The sequence below is a fragment of the Balaenoptera physalus genome (assembly GCF_965194825.1).
Source record: "Balaenoptera physalus genome assembly, chromosome: 11".
NCBI classification, from domain to species: domain Eukaryota; kingdom Metazoa; phylum Chordata; class Mammalia; order Artiodactyla; family Balaenopteridae; genus Balaenoptera; species Balaenoptera physalus.
In genome coordinates, this window is record NC_138896.1 from 99375178 (window position 1) to 99394102 (window position 18925).

The 18925-nt window shown below is 48.8% G+C and overlaps 1 protein-coding gene across 6 annotated transcripts in view; it reads left to right on the forward strand.

Annotated features, from left to right (window-relative positions):
• Positions 1-18925, forward strand: part of ITPR1 (inositol 1,4,5-trisphosphate receptor type 1) — a 320647-nt gene that overhangs the window by 283366 nt on the left and 18356 nt on the right. For all 6 annotated transcript variants that reach the window (XM_082412032.1, XM_082412033.1, XM_082412035.1 and 3 more), the window contains 5 exons: positions 4939-5134; positions 6477-6569; positions 7755-7894; positions 8475-8640; positions 11465-11625. In XM_082412032.1, coding sequence (XP_082268158.1) covers positions 4939-5134; positions 6477-6569; positions 7755-7894; positions 8475-8640; positions 11465-11625 — 756 coding nt within the window. The remainder of the gene's footprint in view (positions 1-4938; positions 5135-6476; positions 6570-7754; positions 7895-8474; positions 8641-11464; positions 11626-18925) is intronic.

The window sequence follows — 18925 nt, forward strand, 5'->3', positions numbered from 1 at the left end:
ACAAGGGACTTGGGGATACCCTGGCGGTCCAGTGGTTAGGACTCTGCACTTTCATTGCCAAGGGTGCAGGTCCGATCCCTGGTTGGGGAACTAAGATCCCCCAAACCGCGAGGTGCAGCCAAAAAAAAGAAACGAGGAGGGATTTACTTGCAAAAAGCAGGGCAAGGAAGACACTTCCAGGAGTTGCCGTCCATGTGGTCTCCGGGCTGGTGACTTAACTGCGCTGTGCCTCAGTTTCCCCATCTACGAAATGGGGAGAACCGTCCATTTCCTGGCAGGGCCATCATAGGGATTTTCTGCTACTTCGCGTGTCAGGGTCTGAGAACAGCACCGCCACAGAAATGCTGAGCGATGGCCAGCTGTTATTACCGTCTCTGTCATCCCGTCTCCCCTCTCCCCTCTCCCATCCAAACACCATAAAGAACGCAGCATCTAGGCCTCCAGGATTAGCTCCTTCCATTAGTGGTGGATGTTGGCAGGCTGAGGGATATGGAGATGGATTCGTTTCCCTCATTTTAAAATAGGTCTGGCCGTACTTTGCGGTTTTAGGCAAAGAGGTCTCTGGATACACTTGTGATGGCCATTACGTGCCCTATTTTGGTCGCTCTCTATCAGAGATCTTTAGAGCTCTGTGTATATTTCTAAGCCTTTTTGTCTCATGCAGTAACACCCCTGGGTGGGGTTCCTGTTTGTGAGTCTGGGAGGCCCAAGTCCGGAACCTGACAAATTCCTGTCCTCTCTCAGTGGGGAGGCAGAGTTGAGTCAGGGTCTCTCCCACCCCTGCTGAGGGGTTCTCTCCCACGAGGTAGGGGAGTCCCCTTTAGACAGTGCCATCTCGCCTAGGCAGAGAATGACTTTTCCGACCATCTACATCCCGTTGGCTCTGTTTCCTTTTCTGTTCATCAAATCCTCTTCTTTTGGTCATTGGCAGTGCCAGCCGGTGCCAGAACTAGACGCGGTGGGTGTCATGGTGAGACGAGGCAGTGTCGTCCCAGCCCTCACGGGCCTCACAGTGTAGAAAAGAACAGTTACTGTCACTTACTGACTGTTCCCTGTGTGCTCTTTCTGTCCCCTCTCACGACCGCCTTTGAGGCGGACGAACTCTGCATTTACCACTGGCGAGGTGGAGCCTGGTGAGGCAGGTCACCTGCCCAGAGTCTCACCGCAAGTCAGGGGCAGAGACCACAGTAGCGACGCAGCTCTGTTGACTCCCGGGTCTAAGTGCTTAAGCACGGCCCTGAGCTGCCTTTCCTTTGAGCCCGTGAAAAAGTCCCTGCTCCGGTGAAACCGGTATTTCGCATTGCAGTCTGCACGCCTGCCTTGCCGTCCCTCACCCGTCACAGAAGGATCAGAGGAGCTCAGAGCTCCTGGTGATGTTACCTCGGCTCAGTGCACTTTGAGAAAGACTGACCAGGGTCCAATAAGACCGGGGTTGGACGCTTCGCATAGGTGCTTCTGCAGGGTTTCTAAGCCATCTGGGCCTTGACTTTCTGTGACTTCAAGTGATGTGTTCCTTTTGGTGTCAAAAGCAGTATTTAACGTGTCTGTTGGGAACCACAGACAAAATACTGAAACCGTTCACATTATTCCACAAATGAGGACAGCCTGTGACAGGAAGGAATTGGAGAGAGACCTGTAGCAGGGAAAACCCACACGTCACGTGAAAGCTCTACACCAGCAGGGCGGAAAGGCAGAGTGGGCGACTGTGGCCTAACTGAAGTTCACCCCGAGACTGGCTGAACCCGGTCCCAAGGGTGCCTTCAAGTTGTGTCCTTAGCAAACTATTAACATCCCAAGATGAAAGTGTGCAAAGTTCGTTAGCAGGCAGGTAAGAAAAGGAGAAATTCAGAGTAAACGTGGAAGTGTTCTAATGTCAAACAGTGACGTACTGGTTAACACACGAGCGTGATCCCGTGTTGTACCTGTAATGTTGGGAAAGGTTCAGAAGCATGATCACGCCCACTTCTAGTGAGAGTGCGCTAAAACGGGCCTCGTTCTCTAACAGTGCTAAGGATAAATTGGTACAGCCTTTCCGGAAAGCAGTGGAGCGATATCGTGTGTTATAATATTTGACCCAACAGCTCCATTTCTGGAAACTTGCCAAAAAGAAATAACTGGACAGGTATATATACAGGCACATGCAGAGGTGTTCATCACAGCATTACTTTTAATGATATATAATTGAAAACATCTTGACTATTTAAAAAAGGAAAAGATATTGGTTGAGTAGACTGTGGTTTTTCCATATACTGGAATACTAGGTGATTATTATTTTTTTTTTTTGAAACTGACATAAGGTTTATTATTTTTTTCCTCAGAAAAAATTATAACAGAAACAAAGCTTAAAAACATAATGAAGTAAAACTTTCCTTAACAAAGATCCATGGATGTAAAATGAAAAAGCTCTCAGAAATCCAAATAGATCTAATTGTTCTTTTTATTAAATATAGACACAGGTGGCAGCTATGTTGCCCAAATTCAAGAGACTATAAATACCTCAGGACCATATTCGAATAATCTCTAGTCTAAAATGAGTGAAAGTACCAGAAGGAAGAGAGAAAAGGTATTATCCAGAAAATCAGACCACTGCTTATTTTTAACCAGAGCTGTGATGATAGTTATTTCCTTAGATTTGAAAAAATATCTATTTTGATCACACCCTCACAGAGATTCTGAGTTTGTCAATCAGGCTATCATCCAGGCAGGTACTTTAACTAGGTGATCTTTTTGACATGAAAATGTTCATGATTCTTTTTACCAAGCAAGCGGACTATATGCCAGCTTATGGTATAATATTTTAGTAAAAACATGTATGCATACGTTACACTTTTTTCAATTATGTAGTAAGGTCAGAAGGAAAGAATTTGTTGAGTAAATGTCTATAGGTATTGGAGTTATTAGTGATTTTTGTTTTTTTCTGTGCTTTTTTTGTGTTTTCAAAGTTTTCTCCATTGAACTTGTCTAATTTTCTAATTAGAAGAAAGTTTTTCCTTATTATCAAGTGATATATGTCCCTTGTTTTAAAATCAGAAATTATAGGTAAGTGAAAAGGAAAAAGCTACTTGTCATTTCAGTGATTTGGGAGCTGTATAATCTCTACAGTCCTTAGCCCCAGAAAACAAGTGTCATTTGTTGTCTGAAGTTGCTCTTACTTGCTGCTTCATGGTGGGTTGCTGGAAAATATTTAACCAACATGAACAGCAACATTAGCCTTTGTGCTCTTATATCGAACAAACGCCTCTTCCTTGCTTCCTTTTTTTTTTTTTTTTTTTTTAAATTATTATTATTATTATTTTATTTATTTATTTACTTACTTATGGCTGTGTTGAGTCTTTGTTTCTGTGTGAGGGCTTTCTCCAGTTGCAGCGAGCAGGGGCCACTCTTCATCGCGGTGCGCGGGCATCTCACTATAGTGGCCTCTCTTGTTGCGGGGCACAGGCTCCAGACGCGCAGGCTCAGTAGTTGTGGCTCACGGGCCTAGTTGCTCCGCGGCATGTGGGATCTTCCCAGACCAGGGCTCGAACCCGTGTCCCCTGCATTGGCAGGCAGACTCTCAACCACTGCGCCACCAGGGAAGCCCCTTGCTTCCTTTTAAGTGTCCTCCTTTACCCGGTGCCCTTCACACTGGTCTCAGGACACACACTGGCCTTATGGAGGCAGAGGGGCTAATTGAGCAGAAAATGAACTCAGACGTAAAATTCTAAATTGGAAGGGACGCGGAGACGAGCTAGTTCAGTCCACTGATTTTACCAGTGCAGAAACTGAGGTCCAGAGAGGTCTCATGGCCCGATCAACAGCTTGCAACAAATTAAAAGCAGAGTCAGGATTCACACCCTTGTCCCCTGACTCACTTGGCTGTGCACAGTCATTCCCCAAAGCCACGGTGGAAGCAGGATCTTCAGGACAGGATCAGATGTCCACGCAGAGGCCATATTAAAGCCAGCCCCCCCAGGTCCAGAACAACGCCGTGCATCTCTTCTCTCATGGCTCTCCGCCATCCCTCCAGCCAAATATCTGAGATTGTAGTTCTTAGAAAACCAGCTGCTGGTCTCCCATACCTCTAAGTACCTCCAGGGAGCCTCCCTTTCTCATGAAGCCAAGTTCTTGCAAAGTGCAGGCCCCTTGGACAGAGGGCGCACCAAGATGGTGAACCCGCTGTGAACCGCAGGGCGTCTCTGCCCCGACCAGGGCCATAGGAAGGGTTTAGGCTTCCTGGCGTGCTACCACCGCCAGCGTCCCTGCTGTGTACTATCTGTGTGACCTTGGCCCAGTCTCTTCGTCAGGAATTTAATGATAATTACCATCGACTGTGGACTTACTCAGCACAGAAGTATGACTGTCTGCTAAGCACTCTATATACATTGTCTATTTATTCTTTACAATAAGTCTCTCTCCTCCAGTTTGCAAATGATGAAACTGAGGCTCCGAGAGGAAGGGGATAGTACCTGGTCCTGGTGGCAGCAAGTGGTTGAGCTGAGGTTTGAACCTCTGTCCACTCCAGAGTCCCTGCTCCCTGTCCTGGCCCATTGCAGGTCAGCCAGTCCCATGTCCAGAGTGGCTGGCCCTTAATAGAAGCTCAGTGGATAATCCCTAAATGAATACCAGGACCCTCATCCCTTTCGTCCCCCTTGTCCTCTGCAGCTCACTGGTACAGCCTGTATTTTCTCTATTCCCAAGACCTCTAAGCTGCATGTAAACAACTTGAAATTGCTCTTGTTTCCCACCCTCCTTGTCTATATTTGTTTTTCCTTATTTTTACCATCTCGGTTTTCACTGTTAAGACAGGCAAGCGTTAACACGTTAAGAGTATAATGCTTTTGAGTTTCCGGAAGGGTAACTTCTTTATAAATCAAGTTGTCATTAGGGGATATGGATATCCATCTAATATAGAGGCTTCTTAAAATTGTCCCATTGTCGTCCTTTCGTTTGTTTTTAAAGCTTTTTGACTTAGTGTACAGAGAAGAGACTCTGCTTAATGTCATTAAAAGCGTCACTCGCAACGGACGGTCCATCATCTTGACGGCGGTCCTGGCTTTGATCCTGGTTTACCTGTTCTCAATAGTGGGCTACCTCTTCTTCAAGGATGACTTCATCTTGGAAGTAGATAGGCTGCCCAATGAAACCGCTCTTCCAGGTGGGTTTGGGATCTTCTGAGCTTTTTTAATGTTAAAAGAGTATTTCCTGATTACAACTGAACTAAAAATGATGACTTTGGCAGTGTAGGTATCTCCCTAACACTCAGAGTGTGAACTGAATACAGGGCTTAGTTTTCACTTCATTCAAAGGGCGGTATGATGTGTCAGTGCTAAGTGTGAGTGTCCAGATGCTACGTTGAACTTATTTACTAAAGTCCTATTTTAAACTAGTACAACATTTTCATAAAACAGTTTGACCATGTATATTGAAAGCATAGGAGTATGCATCCCTCTGGCTTGGTAAATCTACTTCTAGGAATTTATCCTTTAAAAAAAAAATGCAGAAACAGATGTGTACGGAAGTATGTTCATTGCAGTGTGAAATTGGAAGCAATCTCAACGTAAGGGAGTGTTTCATTAGAGTGTGGTTCATGCATGGTGTGGTGAACCCTGCAGATATGGTACGTCTTTATAAACCTTCATGGAAAAGTACCCAAGATATGGTAGGAAATTGCAGAAGAATAACTACAATAGGATCTGTGTAGATTTTTATTTTTAATTAAAAAGCTCATATGTCTTATAAAATATGGAAGAATATACCCCCAAACTGCAATCAGTGGCTGTCTCTGGGGCTTTTTTTTTTTTTTTAAACAGTGTGCAAGTTTTACAGTGAGCTTATATGATTTTAATTTATAGAAAAAACAGAAGAGATTTCTTCTTTTGAGAGAGAGATACATATTCTTGAGTGATACCCAAGTGCCTTTTCCCTCAATTAAAATACTTGACACTAGTCAGTGAAATATTACTGGTTTTTCATCTGGTAGCCAGGCGCCCTGAGTCCAAGGAACAAACTAGGATTGTAACTAAGCCAGGCAGCCTTTTTCTCCCTCCCAAATGCTGCATTCTTGGCATGTAACTCCAGCCTCCAAGTTGACACTAAAAATGACATTCACTGCCAACCATCTTAGGGTTCTGAACTAAACTGATCTGGACCTCAGATTTCCACTCCTGCTTCTCATGCAGACTTGGTATAAATCTTGCTGGAGTCTGTATGTTCAGTAGTATTTGTCGAAGAGTTTCAGCTGTTTGTCTTTAAAGTTGGAGAGGTGCTATTTAAGTGCGATATTTCTAGTAAGCTTACAGGAATTGACATTTCTGGCTTTTTTCCCATACAGATCACCAAATGAAAGTGTAAATTGCATCTCTGCTTTGAATTTATATGCAGGCTTGTCGGGTGTTATTTATGTAAAGAATTGTTTAATCAGCCGTGAATTGGGGACTTCAAACATTTTAACCATATGTTGCCAGATTGTTCATCATAAAATTTCCTTCTCTCTCCAGAAGCCAGTGAGAGTTTGGCAAGCGAGTTCCTGTACTCTGACGTGTGTAGGGTGGAGACCGGGGAGAACTGCTCCTCTGCGGCACCCAAAGAAGGTAGGACCTCGCAGCGTTACCATGTTAGTGCCAGGCTCCCCCCAGAGGCTTAGATGGTGCACATGACATTGGAAGCAGATGAAAGCAGACTCACTGCTCAGAAGTAAGGCCAGTAGCAAAGAGGAAGGGCTGGGAGAGAGGAGGGGGATGAAGCGGGGGAAAGAAGGCTATATGGGAAGAAAATAGCTGCTTCGTGGATTCAGCCAGTATTTACTGAGTGCCCACTCTTTGCCAGGGACTGTGTTGTACTCTAAGATATAATACTATAGTGGCAGGGTCGGGGCGGGGGGAGAGGGAGGTGGGCCAACAGGTGATTACTAGAGAGGGTGCTGAGTGCTGAGAATAAGGATGGAATATAGAAGATAGGCATCCAGCTTAATACTGGAGTAAGAGTATCACCTAGGAGATGACAGGTAAATGAAAACAGTAGAATCTTGGGCGAAGGAGGAGGGGTCGGTATTCCTGTTGGAGGGAACAGCATGCCTAAAGGCTTGGACGTAGAATACAGCATGTTTAGGGAGATAACGATCATAGAGCAGGAAGAAGTGAAGCCAGAGAGGTCAACAAAGGGCCAGATCATGAAGAAGGGTCTTACATGTCAGGCTCAGGGGGTCAAAGCTTCCTTAAAGGAGGATCCAGGTTGTGGAAAGGGGAGTGATATGATGAGATAGGTGTTTTAGCGAGACCGATCTCACTGCAGCTGGAGAAAAGAACAGGGCAGTCAGCAAGTTCTTCCTCCAAAAACCAGTAAGAATGGACAGTTTCCAGTTTAAAGCGATTTCTTCAGAGGACCAACTGTAAAAATGTTGCTGGATGTAGCCCTACAACATCCCCGGTGAGGCACCCGGGCCCTGAGCTGGGAGAAGAGATGCTTATCACTCAGTACTGAGCGACTTACCTAAGGTCAAGTGCCTGGTCAGAGCTGACACTGTAGTTTAAAATCTGAAAACGACAGGGAATATTTTAGATTTAATAGAGGGAAGGGCAATTCTGGGCTTGAGAAATTAGCAAGGTTTAGTGATGAAAACAGTGATGAAAAAGCTTTGGATGCTCGATTCCTTTCTTTTATTCTTTCTGGCTCCTGTCTGTCAGCTGGAGAGGTGGCATTCAGGAATCCTGATCTCCAAATCCCGGTATCTCTTTTCCCTCACGTTTCGCATCTCTCACGACTTGGCGTGTTCGCAGAGCGGGTCCCTGCAGAGGAGACGGAGCAGGATAAAGAGCGCACGTGCGAGACGCTCCTGATGTGCATCGTCACGGTGCTGAGTCACGGGCTGCGGAGCGGGGGCGGAGTGGGAGATGTGCTCAGGAAGCCGTCCAAAGAGGTAGCTGCGCCCCAGGGGAAGGAAGAGCAGGGGGGCAGGGTGGGTGGTGAGAGCACAATGCAGTGGGCTCCAGCGTAAACCGAAGACACAGAGGCAGAGCTGGGAGCGGTGACGAGTCGACATGCGTGCGGGACCAGCTGCTTAGGGCTGCTTTCCTCTCCGGTCACCCTCGAGTTGCAGCCCTGGGAGGAAGCCCCGGCGCGGAAGGGGGGCAGCTTCTGCTCTCCTCTCCGTGTATTTAAGCCATTCCTTCCTTCGGGGGCCAGGTCCGGCCTGCATGAACACATTTGTAAACCCCTTAGATCCCAGGAGGCTGCTCTCGGGCACGTGCCACGTGACACTTGGAGAACTCACAATATACACAGCGGGCCTGAAAAGAGCCGCATTTGTGGCTGTTACACTTTGACGCCCAATGTAACGTGCCGAACGAAGCACACGGCGCTGCTGGGGGTTGGGGTGGGCCAGGAGGGCTGGGACATCTGACTTGGATGCATCAAGTCCCCTCCTTCCGCCCCGAGCCCTGCAGACCCAAGTGCTGGGGAGAGGGGGTAATCCGCTGACAGAGGCGCCTCTTTTCCAGGAGCCGCTCTTTGCTGCCCGAGTGATCTATGACCTCTTGTTCTTCTTCATGGTCATCATCATTGTCCTTAATCTGATTTTCGGGGTCATCATTGACACCTTTGCCGATCTGAGGAGTGAAAAGCAGAAGAAAGAGGAGATCTTAAAGACCACGTGCTTTATCTGCGGTGAGTGGTGCAGCCTGGCTTTTGCCGCGGGGCTGGGGGTGCCCAGACTCTCCGTGGGAAGGGCCGCTGCTGTTCTCCAGAGTCCCTGCCCTGGGCACTGAGCGGGCCTCTGATCCGTTCTTCTGGGGAGTATCTGGAGTGCCCATGGACTTAGTGCAGCACTTGCCAGTTGGTTTTAAGAAATGAAGTTGGGGCTAGCAGAAACATCATGGTACATCATTTGAAACGTATGTGTCTCAGGGTCTCATGGTTGTTGGGCTGCCAGAGCATCTCTTGTTCCCATTCTAAGTAACTAGAATGGAGATCTTTCCTCCACCTCCAGCCTGTGGATGTCTTTACTGCAGATGGTAACAGGTTTTAAGTGGAAATAGAGTCCTCTAAGAGCATATAGTGCAAATGTTCAGAGCTTGGGCTTGGGAGTCAGGCCTGGTTTCTGATTAAACCTCTGCCACTTAGCTGTGTAACCATGGTATAGTCACTTCACTTCTCTCAACCTTTATTGCTCATCTGTTAAAATGGGTACAATAATATGTACTTCTCTGCCTTATCTTGGGACTTAGGAGAGCTAGTTTATGAAACATGCCTAGCATAGCACGTGCACTGTGTAGGCACTTAATGATAAGTAGTAAACTGCTACATAAGGGAGGTGCATGGGGTACCAAAGATATCATTTTCAGTATAACTACAAGGAAATACATGTAAATGCAGATGAATCATGTAGGAATCTGGGAGCTGAGTAGTCATTTCAGGATTGTTCATAATGTAGTTACTAAATACATAAATTTCCTACTGGTGTGTCTACTCAAAGAATGATCATTTTTCCATTTCAAAACTTAAGATCTTAGCTTTTTGCCCCCTTAAAACCATTTAAAACTTTTCATTTTGACAGAATTCCAGTTACAGAAGTCATAAGAATAGTACAAAGAATTTCTGTATACTCTTTACTCCAGTTCCTCACATGTTAAAGTTTTCCTGCATTTTCTTTATTCACACACACACTATTTTTCTGAACAGTTTGAGAGTGGCTGGCACAATGCCCCTTTATCCCTATTTCAATACTATATATTTCCTAAAGATAGGACCCTTCTCATATATATGCAATATAATTATCAAAATTGGGAAATTAACAAGGATGTAATACTCTTACTTAATCTACAGATCCTAGTCAAAGTTCACACTTTATCCCAATAATGTCCTTTATAGCAAATGATAGTCCCAGGTCATGTGTTGAATTCAGTCCATTGACATTTTTGAAGAATATAAAAGTTAGTTGTCTTGTAGAATGTCCCTTGGTTTAGGATTTTCTGATGTTTCCTCATGGTAAGATTGAGATTATGCATTTTTTATAGGAACATCAAAGAAATGCTGTATTCTCCTCAGTACATCATATCAGGAGGTACATGATGCCAGTTCATCTTATAACTGGTTGTATTAACTCTGATCCCTTGGTTAAGCTGGTAATTGCCCTGTTTCTCCACTAAAGTTACTTTTCTGCTCTTTGTAATTGAGAACCATTTTATGAGGAGATACTTTGAGGCAACATACATATCCCATTATTTCTCAAATTAAATGTTAACTCACCAGTTTCTGCATCCAGTTTTTTCCTGAGTCTGTGATTGTGATGTTTGCCAAATGATGATTTTCTTACTTTCTTGTTCTTTCTACATTTGTTAATTGGCTTTTTACTTAAAGAAATAACTTTCTCTTTTCCCTGTGTATATTTGTACTTTTGTATTTGTAACACAATGGATTTGTGTATTTTTAGTTAATTCAATGGGTTATATAATCCTTTACTGTCACAATTTATTCTGATGCTCAGATTGCCCCAGATTTTGAGAGCCCCTTCAAAGCTGGCTTCTGTGTTTTTGCCATGTCACCATCATTTATTATGGAGACTTTCTTACTTTTTTAGCACCATGAGATAGTCTAGATGCAAGCTCACCTTGTATCTTCCCTGACCCAGCCCTGGTATCAGCCATTTCTCCAAAGAGCTCTGGTTCTGTTTAGTGGAGACTGGTATTTAGAAGCCAAGATCTGGTGACTGGGTGCGCTCATTCCTCTTGGTGTGTCACTGCTCCCAGGGCTAATTAGGGCACAGATCTAGAGGACACATGTATCCACGCAGTTCACTATCTATTTTATAAACACATGAAAAAGGATGAGTTCACACCCATACCTCTAATTCCAGTTCAACAATCAGAGTTTATTTTCTCTCTCTCCCTTTCCATCTTTGTGCTCCCTTCTTTGACAGTTAGATATCTGACTGCCAGTATCACCATGTATTTATTTATTTCCTCAATCTAAGACTACACAGAAGCTGTTTTCAGAATTGCTCACCTATACCTCTGCAAAATGTAAACTTACCAGCTGGCGTTTAAACTCTATGTCTAGTTCTTTTTGTCCTTACACTGTCTCCTCACAAACCTTTTAACGTGTCTCCCTTTTGACATTTACCTGGGAGAAGGGACTTCACATTCACTGGTTGCCTGTGTGCACGGGCCTGTCACACCCACACTCATTTAACCCACACACACTCCTGGAACCTAGATGGTTGTCTTCCCATCCCCTGAGGAGGCAGCTAAGGCACGTGGAGACCAAACGGTGACTGGTCAGTGGCAGAGGTGGAACCCAAGCCCAAGTCCATCTGACCCACAGCCTGTGTGTTTTCCTGCTATGATGCAGAAGTGAATGCATTTATAAGGCCAACAGAACCCAACCCTTTAGAAAGACGGGAGTGAAACCACAGCCGCCTCTCTATGGGCAGTTCTCTCGTGGGTTTTTCTGCGCCACGGCTGCTCACTCGGGGCTTTCTGTCTCTTTTTAGGCTTGGAAAGAGACAAGTTTGACAACAAGACCGTCACCTTTGAAGAGCACATCAAGGAGGAGCACAACATGTGGCACTACCTGTGCTTCATCGTCCTGGTGAAAGTCAAGGACTCCACGGAGTACACGGGGCCCGAGAGCTACGTGGCGGAAATGATCAAGGTGAGCGGGCAGAGCTCCTGGAGGCGGGTCGCGCTCCGGCCTGCTGGCCTGGCCTCCGCTCGGAGCACGGTGCTGGGAGCCAGTGGGGAAGATAACAGCCGGCGTCTACGGATCCCTTACCACGGACCGGGCGCTAGGCTCTGGAACTTCTTCGTGAGTCTTTGCAGGTGATCTTCAGAAGCCCCAGACAGGTGGTGTCATCTCCAGGTTAAAGGAGGAAGCACTACAGCTCAGAGAGGTTAGCACACGGCTGCCCGAACCGGGGCTGGGCTTCTAACCTAGATCTCACCCTGTAGCCCGCCTTCCAGTCTCTATGTATGTGGCCTCTTTTCTTGATGACGGAGCCTTTTCTGTTTTTTCTCCGTATATAAGACCTGGTCTCTAAGCGGTATGTTTTTTAAATGATCACTCGGTGTAGTTCAGCCTGGTTGGTCTGTTTGGCCTCAGCCTAGCCTTTCTGGGAGACAATTTGCTAATCATCAGGAAGGGATCACGTGAGGGAGGAATCTGAGTCCCAAATGAATCTTCTGGCTGACGGGGGGCGTGACCGCCGTGGCCCGGGAAGGGGGAAGCTGCCGCAGGTTTGCAGAGCGCTCTTCTCAGGCAGGGCTTTGTAGAGGCACCAGGCGTGTGCTCTGGGGGTCCCGGGCCAGCTGTCCTTTCATCCCTGTGGTTCTGAACTTCACTGAAACGTTCAGGGGCGTATGGTAAAGCGACGAGGCATGGGCTGTGAAGTTCAGGGAGTCTGTGATTTACACCAGCTCACTGAGGAGAGGGGACCATGAGACGGGAAGAAAGACTACACAATTCACTGATCTCCTTCCTGTTGCCAAGGACTTGAGCACTCTGCCCAGGTGTAAGTTATCCTAAATGAGCCCTTCTGTGTTTTTTTATGCAGATGTGATTTTAAAGCTTTTTATGCAAAGAAAGCCCAGGTGAGGGCTGATCCCTGGCGGTGGACGCCGGCAGGCCAGTACTCACGTGGCCCTAGTTCTTGAGCACCCAGTTCTGAGGGGCTTTCTGGGGATGCTGTACCGTCTGTACCATGGAGGCCCTTAAGTCTAATTCCGTGCTTCTCATAATTTAATGTACACATGAGTCATCTCGAGGGCTGGTTAGAATTCAGATTCTGATTCAGCAGGCACTGGCAGAACTTGAGATTCTGCATTTCCAACAAGCTTCCAGGGGATGCCAAAGCTGCTGGTTCGTGAATCATACGCTGAATAGTAAGAATCTAACAGGAGAGACAAAACAGATACTGTTTTAAGAAATTATCAGCCAAACTGGTTATGTGACTGCCGAGGAGAAGCATTCCTTCTTCTATGTGGATTTAGCTGTCTGTGGTCTGTGAAGCTCTTCCACATCTCTTATTGTGTTGCATGAAGAAAACTACCCAAAGTGGGGAGCCAGGAAGAGAGAACTTTGGGGGTGAGGAGAAATAGATGGGGTTTCACCACAGAGATGACTTTTTGAAAGGTTTTAAAAGAGAGAAGGTACAATATTTCCCTGGCGCTCCAGTGGTTAGGACTCCGTGCTTCCACTGCAGGGGGCCCGGATTCGATCCCTGGTCGGGGAACTAAGATCCCGCAAGCCACGTGGTCCAACCAAATTAGAAAAAAAAAAGAAAGAGAGAAGGGTAGAGAGACCAGAGTGATTAGAGTAGGAGAAGGCAAGGAGAAAAAAATAACACAAAGAAGGGGGAGAAAAAGACACGAGTCCCAGAATGAGGGTGATGGATGTCCTCTTTTACAGATGAAAGGGAGGCTTAAGGTTAAGTAAGCTGCCCAGGAAGAGCTCAGAAGCTGGGATGCAAGTCCGGGTTTAATGACCCGGAACTGCACTCCATAACCCCCGGCATTGGGAGGACGCGGGGAGGGTGCTGGCGGCTCTGGGCCAGGTGGGAGCAGGGTCTGTTCTTAGGGAGGGAGACTGGGAGTTCTGGTGGTTGTCGGGTGCAGATGTTCACAGGGTAGGTTTCCGGGGTCAGGACACATTAACTGAAAAGCCTTCAGGTCCTTTCTTTTCCTCCTGGCGTTGACAGTGCCAAATTAAACCGCGTTTGATCGGCATTCATGCAGACACAAACCTATCTGCATTGCTTAAACCAACCTGCATTTGCATTAAATCCTTTAATGTTTAGAAGAGATAGCCTGTAGTTTTCACCCTCATCACACATTCCTTTTCTCCCCTTACTTCGTTTGCCTCTCTCTGAACGTGCCCTATCTTTAAGTCTTTCGGGGGCCAGTTTTGAAGTTTTCTGTTAATCACCTTGCTTTACGGTCACAGAAGACTCTGGTGCACTTCTGGGTTTCCGTCTCAGTCATGAAGACTTAACAGGAGGCTTGTGAGCAGTCATCCGATGAGGATCACGAGCCAGAAGCCACCCCCAGCCGGCCACCCAGCATGCTCAGAGCCCCCTGCGTTCACCGTGCTTTCCCATCCGCATCATCCTTTGTATGAGAACTTCTTGTCAAACAGCCTAAAAATCTGTAGCCTCAAAGAATTCTGAACTCTGAATGTCCAAGTTGCTGAGGAACCAGATGTCTCGTGTGCTGGGCGAGGGCCCAGGAAGCGTTCGATCCACCAGCCGAAAGGCGATGCCATTTTGCCAACACCGTTCCTGGCGGTGTCTCGCCCTGAAGCCGCATGAATCCCTGCCGGGCAGGCTCCCTGGAGAGCCACAGTGGGCTAGGAACTGGGGGCGCCCAGCTGAGTCACTCAGTGCGGGGCTGGCAGCCCGAGGGAACTCAGCCGCCACCATGGAGCTGGCTCCCTCCCCCCGCTGCCCTGCGCCGGTCATGGGCTCACTTAGATGCCACAGAGGCAGCCCCAGACGCAGCCCCAGCCGGTGGGGCGGTCCTCAGCGTCCCTCCTCGGGAGGCGGGCCCCTGGGAGGAGAAGCCAGGAGATGTCTCGAAGAAGCCAACTCCGGGAGGCTGCGAATACTCCAGCGTCAGGAGGGAGAAGGGCAGCTGACGAGCAGCGTCAGACGGAAGGAAAGGCCAGCCAGGAGTCCGTGAGGCCCTTTGGCTTATCACGTCCGGGAAGAAATCACTGAGACGGGCTCTTTGGGTTCCTCGGGAAAACCGCCTCTTGCTTCGTGGCTCGAGGCTGTGGGTGTTGAGTTCTTCTTCAGCTCTCCTTTAGCCCGTTCGTTCAGATCCCAGGGACTCCTGAAGAACTGGGATGTCACAGTTGCCAAAAGACAACCCTACAGAGCCAAATGGAAAAGGCCCCGGGTGGCCGCTCGGAGGGTGGGCGAGCTCTGCAGATGCCCCGAAAACAACTGTTTGCAGATGGGGTGTCAGGGATGGCAACTAGGTTTTCATCTCAGAAACCAACAACTGCTTAGTAGACTCTTCCAGGGGCTCTGATGGGAGAAGGGTTCTTAGAAGCCCAAGCTGACTTTGAGAGGGCAACTCCTGAGGCTGCAGTTCCCTCGAGAACTGGCCGACGGTCAGGGGGCCAGGACCTCTCTCTAGAGACAGAAACATCTGGAAAGGAGCATTTGATGCTCTGCCTCACAGTCAAGAACTTAGCAACCGGATGTTCACCCACAAATTAGTTTTCGTCTAAACATAATAGAAAATTGTTTCCCTCTCCTTTCACTGGAGATGGGAACTTTCCTGGCGAAGCCTCCCATGAAGTCATCACCACCTAAGAATGGGATCTGGGGGGCAGAACATCGAAGGTGTGAGTTGTGGCTCTGGCCCTTCCGAGCCAGGTAACCCCGGGCAAGTCACGGGCCTTCCCTGACCCATGTGTGAATCGGGGTCGGTGTCCCCTCACGTGTCCACGGGCTGGTGGAAAGGAGAGGAGCGTGTGGGCGCGGGGGCAGAGGTGGTAAGCACTCAGGCACAGAGCCGTCAGCCGGGAAGCAGAGGGCTGCAGTGTGGACAGCTGGTGCGAACACTGACTCCTAGGTGCCAGGACTGCATAAGGCGTCTCGGCTGTTGACGTGCTATTGCTGAGAAAAGTCAGAATGGGCGTCCTCCAGTGGAAAATTCCTGTGTGTTCCTCTCTCTTAAATTTAAAACTGTTGTGTCCTTAAATGTTGAAGCAGGACGAGGCTGATGTTATCACCGTCTCTCCGTTGAGTCGGTCACGGATACGTGTGACTTCGCTCTCTGTGTTTAAGGCTGTCCTCTGCTCGGGTTCAGTGCCCAGGACCAGGGGTTCCGGCGACGTGGGGAGTGCCCCGGACTGCTGTGTGTTAGGTTCTATCACGGTTATACTGGGTGAGCTGGTGGGTTCGTCTCTTGGCTTTGCGCACATGATGGGAGGTGGCGCTGCGAGGAGGTGACTTTGGGACGCTCAGCCTCTTCTGTGACTCTCTGAGTTACAGGACTCCCAGCGCCACCCGGTACTGCAGAGCCGGTCTCAGATTCGTTGACTCAGGCCCCAGACAGGGCTGAACGTTCAGAGAAATGTGACTACAGAGTGACCTCACTTAGCCCTGGCAGTTCAGAGGAGGAGGAAAAAACCCTGAGTTCCCTTCTCCCCATATGAACTTGAAGTCTGGTGCTACCACATAGAGTTTTGGCGATAGCCTTTATAATAAGTGGACTGTTTTTTTAACCCTGGACTGTAATTTATGTACCACACGCCCTTGCTTGAATGATGTTTAGAGCTATTTGGCTTTTCTCCATTGCCAACTGAAATGAGAATCTGTGTTAGTCTATGCATGATGATTTGATAGGCCATGCAGTCTGATGTATTTAACCAGAACAAGTGGTAAATCAGTTGTGAGTATCTTTGCCTGAAGGAATTTAAATACTGCACAGTGGGCGTGTTGTAGGTAAAAGATCAAATATATGATTCCAAGCAAAGACCCAGCAGCCCAATTTTCTATGACAGTCAAGCTCAGGAGAAAAGTCAGTCCTTGCAAAGCAGACTTAAGTTATTCTTGAAAGTTAGAAACTCGAGAAGCATTAAGAGGGAAGGCTGGTAAAGAAGACCAAACAATCACTTAAATATTAAGGCATCTGTTTTGCTAATAAAATAGAGATTTCCCTTCTGAAGCTTGGAATTCTCCCTTGGCAACATAAAGTGTATTTTCAGAGGTGTGTTTCTGAGTTAATCATATTTAAAGACAGGGTGATCAGATCGGGGTACCGCTCATCCGTAGCTCACAGGGGCTGCTCTGGCCCCTCCTCTTTGCCGGGATAGCGTGTGAATTGACGAGGGAACTGAACGGTGACTTAGCTGGGGAGGACCTTCTTCCCTGCCAGCCTGGTTCTGGGGCACAGAGGCTGCTCCTGTGAACTGTGGGCTGTGCCGTGCTTTGCCCTGACCCGAGCAGACTGGATCATACCGTGGTAATGGGTCTCGTTTAATCAGTATGTACTGAAATAAATGCTTTGCGTGCATGATCTTGTTTGGCCCCATAACAGCACTGCAGGTGGCACTATCACCATCTCCCAGACGGGAACCTAAAGCCCAGGAAGGTTGAACCGCTTCTCCAGGGTCACACGGCTGAGAAGTGCTCGGGCTGAGATTCACATCCAGGTCTGCTGATTAGCGCCCACCCTGGAGGTGTCCTGACATGTGCACGTTCAGTGTGGCTCCACCTGTGCTCGCACACATGCCTCAGTGTCGAGAACCCGCAGCCGCTGGGCTCTGGATGCAGCAGGTTTTCCTGACTAGGACTGGCTCACCTCCCGGGCCCCTCCTCTCCGCAGCGGTGCTGAATTAGCTGCCTTCAGAAGAGGCAAGGGCCGGAAAAAGGGGGATAGGGAGAAGAGCAGGAGACAGGATCCCCTAGGGAACGCGCACAAATAACACGATGGTGTTAAGTCTCTGAGCTGCCGCCAGCACCACTAGTCAGGCAGCCACCTGAGTCCGGTGCTACAGGGCTTGTTTAAAAGACTGGAGTTCAGGAATGGCAGAGAACAGCTCTTGCAAAGGGAGTACCTGCCATAGGTGTTCACTTGGACTTGCTACAATCTGATAAACTTCGTGGCCCTCACCTAAGCTTGGAACAGGGGATGATATTTCCTTTGGTGACCACATTTGGGGAGAGAGAGGGGTTGGTTAAAGGGGAAGGACGGTTCACCGGAGCCACAGCCAGACTTGGGCTCCCACACCCAGGTGACTCATGTGAATGCACAGAACTCCCTGAAAATTAAACATCAGAGCTCCTGATCCATCATCCCTGAAGCCTGGCGCCGACTTTTTCCCACAGGAGCGTAGGCCGCGCTCTCCCCCTGCCTGCCCGCCCATCCCCCTACTCCCACCCCACCCACACACACTGATCCCCCGGAGATTTCAACTGTGTTCCATCTTGTATCAGTTCACTTGACCTCCTCGGACTTCGGGTGCAGAGGGAGGGGCGTGCACCTAAGGCTCCGCGACCTCCCCTTTCCCGAGTTTTCGCCTCACCTGTGCTTCACTATGTGCTTGGCAGGCGGGCCCTGGCTGCTGATACCGTGACATGGAAACCCTCTGCTTCCGCACAGAGGTACAGGAATGGGTTTGGGCTTTTATGCTGGAATTCCAGTGAGGATATGCCGTGGGGCGGGGGGGGCTGTTGATAAGATCCCGAGATGTGTCTTCCGCTCTCCTGCCTAAGCCGGGAGGTCACGGAGTTGCTTAAGATGCCCGCTGGGCTCCGCCAGCCCTCAGCGGTGGGTGGGTAGGGATACGGGCTGCGCTGCCCTCTCATCCAGCCCAGAAAGCTTTCTGAAGTTCGCTGACACCACGGCGGAGTTCAGGCACGTCTGGAGTGCGGGAGAAGTGGAGAGGGATTTGGCACTCGCCTCTCGGCGGCTGGGAACAGCGCGTCGGCATCACTGGACGTGCCACCCAGCCGGCCAGACGCGCTCTCGCCCCACCCTCTGCGCTTGAGCGGGGGTTCGTGTCCATGGCAGCTGCAGGGAGCAGTTGCCGAGCTTAGGTTTCCCCACCCAGGCTGACACCGCGTCCCGCCCTCCAGCGTGGAGGCACGAAGCCGCCCCTGCGCGGCCGTGCTTTGTGGGCGGCTTCCTCCTGTCCGGAAGCGCTCGGCATCGGGAGCCGGGTCCGCGCACGGCCCTCCCGGCCCTGTCCTCCGAGTCTCCCACGCCTGCCCTTCGCCGGGGTGTGCGAGGGCACTGTGTGTGGCAGCGAGGGGAGCAGAGCCATGAACTTGCCGTTCACGCAGGGCCCCGGGACTCGGGTCCGTGAGCCTGGGCGGAATACGAGCGTGGCTGCCGGCGGGTTCACCGCCTCTGCTAGGGTCAGTCCCAGGGTGTGTGTGGGGATTGACGTGTTTGTACATGCTTGTACACGTATATAAAATATTTCTTTACACGCATATTTC